General features: G+C 37.7%; 1 protein-coding gene across 1 annotated transcript; it reads right to left on the reverse strand.

The window, feature by feature from the left end:
• Positions 1–1965: 1965 nt before the first annotated feature.
• LOC135466936 (glutamate--cysteine ligase catalytic subunit-like) lies at positions 1966–9751 on the reverse strand. Its single transcript, XM_064744691.1, has 9 exons — positions 9651–9751; positions 8335–8378; positions 7597–7784; positions 6568–6684; positions 5902–6040; positions 5274–5420; positions 2992–3053; positions 2458–2575; positions 1966–2096 (listed from the first exon to the last, which is right to left on the reverse strand). Exons 1-9 carry the CDS (start codon positions 9749–9751, stop codon positions 1966–1968), a joined length of 1047 nt encoding a protein of 348 aa, XP_064600761.1.
• Between the last annotated feature and the right edge of the window lie 3219 nt (positions 9752–12970).

A 12970-nucleotide genomic window follows, 5' to 3' on the forward strand; every position in this document is an offset into this window, starting at 1 on the left:
CCCAGGGTTGGTCGCCAATATTCCAGTTTAGAACACATTTAGGTCTTTATCAAAAGTTATTTCTAATTGGTACATTGCTGTATAAAATCTGATAACAATTTGGAACAGTGGCATCATGTGATGTCATTTTGGAACCCTAGCACCATCAGATATAAATATATGGTTTACATCGGATGAATGATATTCCTTCATATTTATGTAGAAAATTTGTCAACTTCAGTGTCTCTCGTACTATTCTCTAATTTTTGCGCGGTGCCAATCCACACCACCAAGGAGCTTTCAACAAATTTTCTCTACAACATATCAAAACATCAACCTAGCATGACCGACATTTGTAAACTATTATTGTTGCGCTTTGTTACCTTGATAAAGGGTTAAAGGGACACAGAATTGCCGCTTATTGGCTGCTGTGTACTTATTTTAGTGGTTATATTCAACCGTGATTAAACTCAGGACTCTTTAACCCAGGATGTCCTATCTCCAATGTGAACCAATCAGTGAAATATCCTTATGAAAACCTTTACTTCTGGCATAAAGCTCACGACTCTCGGAACCAAGTGTAATAAATGACACCATATGGACATGCAATGTTCCGATTATTCGGAGGTACTCATGCAACACTAGTGCATGAGGAAACATAGGACAGCTAAAATAACTAAGTTATTTATTTATTTATTTGAAGTAATGATAATATTCCTTTAATCCAGTTGCACAACATTTTTGTAATTTAATTCCCACAACTCTTGTGTATATTAATTACTATAATCTACGTGGTAAACAAAAATCAAGAGTGACAGAAATCAATGAAGACCCAACTACCGTGTTTAACGTGTTTCAGTGAGATATTATCGCACGTAATACTTCATCAAAGCGTATTTACTTATTCCCTGTAAAAGAAAGGGGAAAGTTTACTTCTCACCAGTCTAAAAAGAGCCTTTCAGCTGATCCATGTAGAGCATTTTCTAACATTAACTGGTGTGTAAAGGTGATTTTGTCAGTTATAGCCAACATTTTTGCTATATCTTACTCCTTTCTGCCTTTTTTTGTCTGGCGTTTTCAGGCGTTCGTAACGTAACTCCGGTGACAATTATCAAGGAGGCTGATAACTGGCGTAACCTTATGATGCCTTAAATGGATAAAGAATTGATTCTGACTGGTTGATTTGAAAGAGGCGGGTAGAGGCTTTGCATGGACTTACGCTGAATTTTAGGTATGGCAGATTTCTTCAATTTCTTCACTTTTAACCAATCAGTGTCGATTCAGTAGCTTATCCCTTAATACGGACGTTTCTAGTTCGAACTTTTTGTCGTTAAAGGTAAAACAGTACAATTGTACCATGTGACTTGTGAAAATGATAGGTAGCCTTTGTTGACATTAAAATGCCGATCACCTGTCTCAGCGTTTCTTCAGGAACTTCTCATGTTCCCAAACGTTCAGCTCCTCAGTTTTCTCCATGGTTCATCTTCTCCAAATTACTTTTTCCGAACCTTTTCCCGAGGCCCATGTTAGAAAATGTGAACAAAAGCAGTTACCTAACATTTTTCACATTTTTCACATGATACAGTAAGACTTTTTTGACCTATTGCGATAAAGAAATTCGAACTCGAAACTCCCCTAACGTGCAACAGCCTCCACGTTTATTAGTACGCTGTATTCCGTTACTCACACTTGTTGCATTACTGCAGCAGTGGTATTTCACTAAAGCCGCTTATATTTCCACGTAACGAAAATTTTACACATACAAATTCACAGTGATCCACCAAGGCTATTAATACTTTGTTCATCGACTCTATGGGCGTCAGGGGAGATAATCCAAATGGTCATTTGGTTCGTTACCTTTCTAGAGTCGCTACTTGGTCTCACAGTCGCTACACAATGCGAATTACTGAGTTAATACTGACGCATAATCAACTTTTGGCATGCGTTTTACCCCATGGCGTGTCATGATGCTGTACGAGTACAATGTTACAATCTATCTAACAAATGAGCCTTCACAATATCATACTGAATATTCTCTGTCACCTTCGAGTCTTTTTTGTACTCTGGATGATTCAGGACAAGTTCTCGGATTCTCCGGGCTACAGTCGGACGCTCTCCTACAATACCAAAAGTGGACGAGATTGTGATACACCTCACAGAAAAGCAATATTTAATCACATATTGTTCAAACAAATCTCCATTGTATAATTAAAATATCTCTCTCAAAAAAATAAAGAAACAAATAAATAATCATTCAGTGACAAATGAAGAACGTACAAAAGAAAAGAACCGTTTAATCATTTCATTCATATTACGGAAGGTGTGGCTTTATCGACGGTGAATTATAGAAATAACAAAAAAGAAATTGGAATCGCTGAGTCCATTCTAGAAAAGATCACCAACACATATGATTTTGATTTTCATCCTATCAGAAGGTGCAGTCAGCCAATCAGCTGTAAGGACGTATCGACCACTCACCAGAAGCTGTTTGAGATATCATGTGCAGATAGCTATCAACTTTCTGTCTGACAGCCGTCTGAAGTATTCTTGTGTCCAGAAACTGGTGGACCAATGACAGCAGACCTGGGTTCATTGGCTGAAAACATGAAAACAAAAGCATTAAACAAGAAATAAAACATCAAAGTTTTAGCTTTTAGGAGTGTTTTTAAACTGAAACTTACCAAACATAGGCTATTGTCATTATATTTTTTTATAATATTCTCAGTTTCCCGGTGGTTTTATCAGACTGTGTCGTTTACTATTTGTCGTGTATTGAAAATGACATACATTTTCAAAATCAAAGATAAAAATAATTCTTATTATTGATATCAAAACTTACCCGAGGAGATATACGTGTAATTAAAAACATACAGGTTTTTCATTAACCTGTAATGCTTGGTTATGCTTAAAAAAATAAAATAATAATAAATAAACCTGTATCGAACAAAGAGGCGAATATACATATTAACACACGTACGACCCAGAACTGGGCGCTTAGAGATGGTTACTTACACTCCCATTCACAATGTCGTCAATAGACATTTCCTCATACTTGGCAGAAGATGTTTTCGAGTCTGAAAGGTCAAATCACGTGGACTGTAAAGAGATTTGGTTTCGCAAGGTAATGGATAAGAATTGGTACGAATAAATTCATAATATTATGTTCAAGAGTAAGTATTACGTAAATATATAACTCATATTATTTACAATGATGTGTTCTAAGGTAAGGTAATTTACCTATTGTTTGTTTTTAAATCATAAATCCTAGACGTAATCACCCATTATCGCAAAAGATCTGGAAGAGATGCATTGAAACTTAGCAGTAGTCAAGTTGCTTAGACCTTTAAACACGAATTAAATAACCATATGAAGTTAACTGATACATTACGTAGCAGCTTCTGCTTTTGTGAGGACCACACCCACGCTTCTAAACCTCGTCATTTACATATATTTCTAGACTAGCTTCACAAAAAGTACTTCTCGAACATTTCAGTTTCAGGTAACCCTCTAAAGACCATGTTACAATGCCACCTATCTGAGGCTGACAACTTTCATCGGATCTTTCTAGAAAGCAGTGCATTAATTTCAGAGAATTTAGGCTTCTTTTTGAGTGCAATTTCCGTTAGTCACCAAAAACGTTTCTCCGGAAGTGAAATGCCTTTCTCCTGACAGCATCTTGGCTCAAAGATCTCTGACAATTTTCGTGTACCTGGAATAAACACAACCAAACCGCATCTGAGACCAACACTATTCATGGTTACAATATTTGTGATATATGCATAAGGAATAACAATCCAGTCTTGGCACAAATTGTGGTAGAAGGTTGTAAACCGTATTGTTACTTGATATATCATATGACCCGAAACGAATACGCATTTTGTTAAATAATGTAAATCAGGCATGGCTTGATAATGTAGTATGCTGCACGTCATTCCATCGATCACCAACAACATACTACCTTTTCGACCTCCTGTTAAGAAGAGATTAATCTCAGCAATCCATTCCACGTTTACATGAATTGTCTGTGAGCTTACATGTCGTACTTTTGTATTTTCTAAATATGTGTAAATGGCCAAAAATATCAGAAACAGATAAATCTATAAGCCTATAATTTATTCACCACTAACCTTTGACATTGAGATAAGAAAATTGAGAGAGAAGTGTCTGATGGTCCGTGTGAGGAGAAAGATAAATACCGCATAGGCGGCGTTCTCAGAATCTGTCGGCTGCACCTGATGAAAAGAACTGGAAATACTAAGACAAAAAAACTGTGAGCAAAGTGTTGTGATCAAGAATTACAGCCATTACTCGAGGTTATGGTATGAAATGAATCCGTACAGATATACATGTACGTGTGCTAACATTTCAGGTCTTTCAGTCATAAATGTTTTCTTGCCATACACGCTATGGCGGAAATTTGTTTTGAAACTAAGCACAATGCCCAAATAAAAATCAAAATAGTCGTGCTTAGCAAACTTCTGGTCAGTTCTCTGTAATTCTTAAATTGTTTTTCGCTCATGAAGACGATTTGTATTTGAACAATTTTAACCTGGCATTCTTTAATATATTACGGCAGGATCATGCTATTTTATTTGACTTATACGACTGTGGCCAGCATTATGGTGGGAAGAAATCAGACAAAGCCCGGACGAAACTCACGACCATCTGCAGGTTGCTGACTGACCTTCCTACTTACTACCACTGACAGGCGGAACTGAAACTGTCCCTTTAAAGACACATATACATGTACTTGTCACGGATTGGTTGATAGATTCATCAATAACGTTTCTTCTTGATTTTAAGAGTAAAAAAAAAAACTGATATCAACATAACACAGTAAAATGTTCAGAACTCACAGCCATTGGTCTGAACTCTACCCTCCATCCCAGTTTTCCGTCAGCTTGTGGGATCTTCAGACGGACATATGGCCACACAGTCGAGTTCATAGTCTAGGATAACAAAGATTTAAATCCAAAGATTATAAGGTGAAACACTTTTTGTTTTAGAAGTTGGCTTTCCCAACAGCAGAAAGCGCAAGTCGTTTGCATAAGTACACAGGCATTTCAAATGATCACGAACTACATCGTTTAGGGTCTTTAAGTTTGAGAAGGAACAATAGTGAAGCGTATTAACATAAACAATTGTTAATCGTTAAATTGAAAGAATAGCCAAAAAATGCAACGGTTCAGACTGAACGTGACCTAAGAAAGTCTTGAAAATAAGACACTGATGTTTCCAAAACCGTTCAATTCATGTTCTTTGAAAAGCCGTGGAATGTTGCTTGTCAGTAAGACCTGACATGAGGATCATTAAAGTTCTCATAGTGACCTCAAATAGTTGTGTGCTGTCTTTCTCTTGGGTCATCATCTCATTTTCTTTCACGGCATAGAAGGCATGAGAAAACAAAATGGCAGTGTGCATCGCCATCCCCATGTCAATCCCTGGTTAAAACAGAGAAGGCAGAACATATTGTATCCCGTATACCGTAAGTATATGTGTGTAGGAACACTTCTATTACCTGAGAATAAACCTGCGGATGGCCGTGGGTTTCCAACGGGCTCTATGCGGCTTCCCTCCAGCAATGCTATAACGTACAAGTGAAATATTCTTGAGCATCGCGAAAAACACCAATCAAATAAATAAACAAATACTACGTCATTACAGGGTTGCTAATTTTGATCTGGGGTCTCCATGGCTCGGTTGGTTAGCGCCATATCTCAGTTTAATGAACCAGGAGCCTCTCACCCATGCGATCGCTGTGAGTTCAAGTCCAGCTCATCCTGGCCTCCCTTTCCGGTACGTGGGAAGGTCTGTCAACAACCTGCAGATGATCGTGGGATTCCCCCGGGCTCCGCTCGGTTTCCTCCCACCACAATGCTGGCCGCCGTATATTTATTTTTGTTTGTTAAGCAATTCACATACCTTTTCTGACGCAAGTGTGATGGACTGGTGCATTGTAAACCAACTTAAGGTCATTATAGTGCTGGCCTTCATCGCTTAAGTACCAAGGGACCAGTCCAGATCGGGGCAACATATGTCTCACTTCACCATTCGCGTCAACCTGAAATACCAATAGGTCAACTGCATCAGTGAACACTACATAATTATGGTTACTTTACCTATCCTAAAATGTCTGTATGTACATATGTATGTTTGAGGTTTAACGTCATTCCTGATATGTCAGGATCTCTTGGCTACAGTTGCACTTAAAACTAGACAGGAAGCTCTGTCAGCAACCTTCTGATGACTGTGGACTGTCAGTTTTCATGGGCGGTATTCCCGGCTTAAACTAATGACTTTTGGCAAGTTAGTGACGAGCTCACGTACGTACATGCACACCGCATTGGTGGAAGTTTGCACAAATGGCCACACAAGCGGCATCGACTGACTTTTGTCACCAAAGCCCCACGTGTAGTGAGAGCGGAGGAATCTACAAATCCCTAAACCTACGGTCGGGTTTTAACTCGCATTTAAACTCGCATTTAAATCGCATTTCCCGTGCGATTTCGATCGAAAGGCAAGCGCATCTATAATTTTAAGCCACGTACTCCTGAGATTGGTGAGGAAATAAAGAGGAAAAAGGCTTACCACAGGCTTTCTCTCCTCTTCTGTACGGTCATCCTGTGCCTGCAAAAGCATCCCTAACCGGGAATCGTTTTGTTTAACAAGTCCATAAGCCACTGGTGTTGCGACAGTAAGGCAAATCTAAAATAAAGAAAACGTTATTGCAGGAACAAGGATTCAAAATCTTGAAATTTCCCACGTTAGATTGACTATAGTACACGTGTACGCGTGTACCAAGGACCGCCTTTAAAAAGCTGCCCAGACTTGCGTTCTGTATGTTTATGCGCACCAAGATCCCGCATTTGAATAGCCAGGCCCATGGCGACACTTTATATGTATACACATACAATGAATCCTTGTCGTCCTATGACTGAAAAATTGTTAAGTACGAAGTTAAACCGCAATCATTCATTCATTGTAACGTGCAACGGCAAATAGTTAACAAGATATCTCCGTGAAATGGAGAAACGCTTAAAATAAATGGGACCTAAGCTGTCTAGCCTGTTGTTCATTCCTGATTTTGCGATCATGTTTTGTGGGCAAACCGGTTTTATCCATGCATTGCAAGAGAACAAAGGTCATTTCCGTTTGGACAAGAGTCGTCATTGCTAGGGAAAAGACTCACAGTTAAAGGCAAACATATACTGACATAAGCTATTTGCCTGATGAAAACTATTTAATAATGTTTAGGAAAACAATTTCTTAAAAAAATAAAAATAAAAAAACTCTCAAAACATTGAAATTAGTGATGGCTTCTCCTGATCACATTGCGACCATTGGCGTCACATCATATCTTTGCCATATTGTTTTAATACACATATACTTCATGGACCGTGTAATGAACTACTGCAAGTTGAAAAAATATGGATATGACGCCATTGATATCTACCAGAACCAAATAGACCACGTCGAATCCAATGCACTAAAAGCATTGAAAGTAGGAAAAAAATAAATGAAAAATGGAATTGTTTTTGCTGCACACTGTTTACTAATGGCCTTTCACGTGGCGTCTACTTCATTTTAATGCTTTCTTTGCGTTTAACGATAACATACCAGTACTGGGGAGAGAACAGCGAGTTGATCGTGTAGATATCTGGCTTCCTGTAAACTCTTGGCCTGAATGGTGACCTGAAGACCGCTACAGCTCGTTGCTATGGAAATACCACCTATGGTTACGTGATCTGAGTCACAGGAAGCGCCATTATTTCCATGGCAACTCTGGGTGTTTACGTCCTGGAATACTGCCAACACAACGTTTTAAGAGAAATCTGTCATTATTTCATGTTTTCCCCTTACAAATGGACACAGTTGGAATGGCAGAAATTCTATATGCCCAAGTTAATAACTTGTCAAACGACACAGAAAGATGCCTATGAAACGGCTTAAGTTTTACAAACAGTTCATTTCCATCCACCTTCGCACATCGTTACATGTTCTTGCAAACCACAGATATTATGCAACTGTAAAAACACAGATTATTTGCATGCAAAAAATTGGATAAATAATAATGAAGATGTATTTATTGATCAGTCGATACCATATTTACCTGACATATGAAATCCATACGGTTTCCCTGTCCTGTTTTTAATGCCAGTTGCAAGACGTCTGAAAATGGTAACAACTTATAACCAAATGGTTATTTTATACTTTTTTAAAGGTAAGACAGGTTATTAAATATTGTATATATATGAAGTCAAATTTAATTCATTTGAAGAGAAGAAAACAAGTCTCACATATATCGTCGGTTTGATTTGCTAGCCAGAGAGTTGTCAAATGAATTCCAATCTGTACTTTGCTTTATCCCATTAAGTTTGTCGTCCATTTCACGGCCGAGTCTGAAAATCAAACATTTATAATCCTTTAAAAAATTCTCTTTTGGTATAAAGTGTCGACCAACTATACATTATTTGCAGGAGCACATGACAAATCGTACCCTTCCTCCTAGATGTGGTAAACACATATAGTAAAATGAAGAAAGAAACACAGACATGTATAACTCTGCCCATTATCAACTTATGACAACAGGTAATATATGATCTATTAAAAGTAAAGTTCGACTTGACTGAAAGTGGGAACGGTTACGACTTATCTGAAATTGGGTACCGGTACAACTTATCTGAAGTAGGGTATCAGTACGACTTAGCTCAAGTTGGGTACGACTTGGCCTGCACGGGTACGAGTTTGCATGGGTTAACCCTATCCCTATTTTAGTTCCTAAGATCATTTTACCATATCATTTTATCCAACATTCTGGCATTACCAAGCCATTGAGGATGCTAAAACATGAAGATAATGTTTTTTTTCCAAACTGACGCAGCTCCTGTAAATTTGTTCGTAGGCTTCTGGTGGTTCAAATGGTTAAACCTATGGCAATGTATTGAGAGTTGTATTACGTTATAGATGATAACGACTGGCCACTGGATACGCTTTGACTGTACCAGAAATCACCATGAAACCAGAAATCTAGATACGTCTATGACTCAAAGAACTACAAGGGATTATATTAGTTGATCTTTTTCAATGAACTGTTGTTACTACATATTTAACAAGCAATAATTTCATTCATTATTTACCTGGATGTTTTAAGTTTTATTTTTGTCAAACGACGCCGTTAGTATTTTTCAGTATCAACCATTATTCTACAGATTAAAGTAAAATCGTAAGCACACGTCCCATATATTGCAAACAAAATGGCGATATAGCCAGGTTACCTTGGAAACGATGCCATCGTTAGAAGATAGGTATTTGGAGGCAGCAACGATTGTACTACTTTGCGTCTGTAAACGAGAAAAGCCTGAATGTTGGATAGCACCAAGGGTTCAACTATGGTTTAAATCTCATACATTTCTTTTCCTTTCTCACCCAGAAAGGCCAAGAATTATAAGCAAAACACCTTGCGATTATTGAACTGGAAAGCCCATCTTAGCTGACGTCTGGTATACGAATGTCTGTTTCGAAAAAATTCAAATAAATTCAAACAAAATCCACTGACAATTATTTTAAATTATTTTCAAAAAAAAATCTCTCTATATTTTGCAAAAAAAAAAAGAAGAAAAAAAAAAACACTGAAAGATTGAAGACTATCCCAACCACAGACATATTTATACCTTTCTTCCATATTGTCTTCTACTGCTCCCAGATCTTCCAGTCTTCCACTATATGGTCGAGGCGGAATCGTCTCCAGTTGAAATTCGGAAAACTCCGGCATTATAAAGGGAGATAATCTGAAATCGACGCATGTGGCTCAATGTGTTTGTTGTAAATAGTCAATTCTAATTCATGGTAACATGTTACTTCATTAACTAACCAGGAATACGAACTTTTAATGCACCAAAAATGAAAAAAACTGTTCTCATCATAAACTTTATGGTTAACATTAACCAAAAACAAAAAACACCGAAATACACACACACATCAGGTTTTATGCCACTAAACACATACGTGTATAGTCTACGTAATTTCATCACTGAAAATTCACATATACATGTAAATCTATAAACGCATTCGCAGAATGGACCTTGACATGAACTTTTTCAAGTAATGTGACGGCACCGATACCCTCTGGGTCTCTACAGACGACCGTAGAATTTAATATTTTAAAATCGTTTTACTCGCTTGGAGAAACTGTAAAGAAATAAATCGAACTATTTCCTGGACAGTGTTGAATGGTCTTTCATCTGATATATACTTCATTTTAATGTTTTCTTTGCCTTTAATGTCGATCTCATGTAGTAAATTTACTTAAAAGCGCCTTATTGATCAACCGAAAATTATCATTTTTGATCCAGAGTGGCTTTTTGGTGGCTTATTACTAAGCATCAACCTCGTTTACGACCATGAAACGTTTATCAAGGCGTTTCGACCAATTTTTATACTTCTGACCCGGAATTTTACAAAATTATGCTAGGACCTTGAAATTTGCACTTTCTTATGGTGCGTCCTTGGGGCCGATTCTCCACCTTACCATACAACGTCCTTTGGATAAATGATAGAGACAGTGATGCATGCCGTGTAATAAAGACAAGGCAAAATCATCGCTGACTGACCTGATCATTGCAGAAATGACAGCCTTTTGAAGCCGACCATAATCTTTAATAATCACATGACATGCAATAAACTGTTCCATTTTGCTCTATTGAGGAAAGGTCTTAAGCTATTAAAAATAGTGCACACCTGCCACCCAAAATGCAGTAAACACTACTTCGTATTACTACCACACGTCGTTTAATTATTTATTATTTTCAGCATAGATCAATCCATGTTCACCTGAAGTAGTATGGGCGAAACAATTCGTGTTGAAAAAGAAGAAGAAAAACGAAAAAAAACGAAACTCAGACACCCAACGATGGCAGCGAAAAGATTTTGAGTTTGTCACCATTTTCTCTTTTTCTACAACATTTTACGTCCTATTTAAGCAAAATGGTCGCTGGATGAGGCAAGCGATAACAGCCTGTTACCCCTATATGTCCCCACTTTTGGAACTTCCCATTAATGTGTCATTGTGAAGCATGTCTAATAAAAGTGCTGCCGTAATATGAAAATCTTTTCCTGATAAGCAAGCATTATGACTTAATGCAAAGGTCAGAGATAGAATACAGGCCATTTACATAAACAACGACAAGGTAAAACGACAAGCGCAAAATCAGTCAAGATCCATGTACTAGGCTTCGACGAAGAACGTGGAGGGTTATCTGATACAGAAACAAAGCTCCTAATGAGAAAAATGAAGGAAAAAGACCCGCCACTTTGAAACAGCACGAAAACTGGTGATGTGTTATCTTGGTGCCGCAGGCGAATCCAACACATCATCAGTGAACTATGACACTTGTCAACGAAGTATATACAATGTCACAAAATAAAACTGCGTTACCTGACATAAACATACACCACATCATATCTGTGCTATAATATTCCTTTATTTGTGATGTCATAGCGTTCAATTTTATTGTTTTCACAAGTACACTCTTGCGATCGCTATGAGTTGCAATCCAGCCCATGTTGGTTTATTCTCCAGTTGTACATGTGTTGGTCTGAAGGAAGCTGTGCATCGTCATGGGTTTCTCTCGGGCTTTTCCCGGTTTCCTCCCACCATAATACTGGCCGCTGTCGTACACGTGAAATATTCTTGAGCGTAAAGCACAAATCAAAACAATAAATAAATAAGTCCACTCAGAAATGACATGCAATCGTGAATGACTGGGGTTTGAGTTAATACTTCGACTTTTCATTACCAACATTCGAGTTTTATGCCCTTAATGGCAAACAGGGCAACATGAACGACAGATCTGTTAAAATATTTGTAATAATAAAAATATTGTATTTCAGCTAAAATATAATATTTTTCAAGTGAACCATAATTGTGACTCTTATAGTGACATTTTTGTGAAGTTTGATTTACTTCTTATCAGTAAAACTTAAGTGCTGGCCTTGGTCTTAAACGTGTCATTTAAAATTTCTTCTTTTCTTAAAATGCATTTTTTCAAACCAAATTTTAGGTTCAATGGAGTATACTATTTTCTCTAAGTCTCAAGACAATTTTTAGTTATTTTTCATGCAGACAATCAATGTGGATTCTATTTGCCTTTAAATATCTGTTCCTCAGTGCGTCCGTGACATAGCGCTATTTATAAGCAAACAACTGTGAATTACTCATTTTTTCGTGTACTGTATGGAGGTGCTGTATTACATGTAAGTTCTTCCATTCCAACACGTGATTTTCACACAGCACACCCCCTCTATACATTGACTGCAAAGTGTAGACCTATGTTAAAGCGAAATGCGCTGAAATACATGTAAAACTCGGGGAAGGAATCACCTTTATTACCTTACCCATTGGCCTGTGCTAGATTCCTGGCAAGTCGCAGAACGTGTGATGCGCACGGCAACAGGCTGGCTGACTTCTCTTCTTCATTGGTACTGACAGTCAGGTACTCAATCTGGTAAGTTAACAGTAAAGTTATTCTGGCTTAGCAAGCTTTCAGATAGATCACGTCAGTCTCCGCTCTAACACGATGTCTAAATAACTGCACGGCAGCCATAGTTAAATAAAGCGCAATAACGTAGCTTATTTGCCGCTCTGTTGTCCATGATTTGCGTCAATTCCCTTAAAGGATACGTGAAAAGATATTATAAAACATGTATAGAACATGGTATTTAGGAAAATACATAAGAAAGAAATACATATAAAAATACATAAGAAATTTCAATGAAAAAATAATTTTCATTTTTGAGGAAATGATGCCATCGATGAACATATTGTGAACGCGGGGCTAGTTTAGCGCTCCCCAATTTGAGCCCCTCGAGTTGTTTTGACAGCTATCGCCGTTGACGTCAACACCAGCAGATTACTGAATTTCCGGATTGACCTCTGGGGCCTTAGGAAAACCTAGGTTAAAGCCAATTTTATGCCCCAAGGAGAAAGCCGAGA

Source organism: Liolophura sinensis, chromosome 6 (assembly GCF_032854445.1).
Source record: "Liolophura sinensis isolate JHLJ2023 chromosome 6, CUHK_Ljap_v2, whole genome shotgun sequence".
NCBI lineage: Eukaryota > Metazoa > Mollusca > Polyplacophora > Chitonida > Chitonidae > Liolophura > Liolophura sinensis.

Coding starts and splice junctions, on each gene's coding strand:
- LOC135466936 (XM_064744691.1), bottom strand. CDS start 9,751: ATGCCGGAGTTTTCCGAATTTCAACTGGAGACGATTCCGCCTCGACCA. Junction 8,379..9,650: donor GAAGACAATATGGAAGAAAG/GTATAAATATGT, acceptor TTTGATTTTCAG/ACTCGGCCGTGAAATGGACG. Junction 2,097..2,457: donor GATATCTCAAACAGCTTCTG/GTGAGTGGTCGA, acceptor TTGGTATTGTAG/GAGAGCGTCCGACTGTAGCC.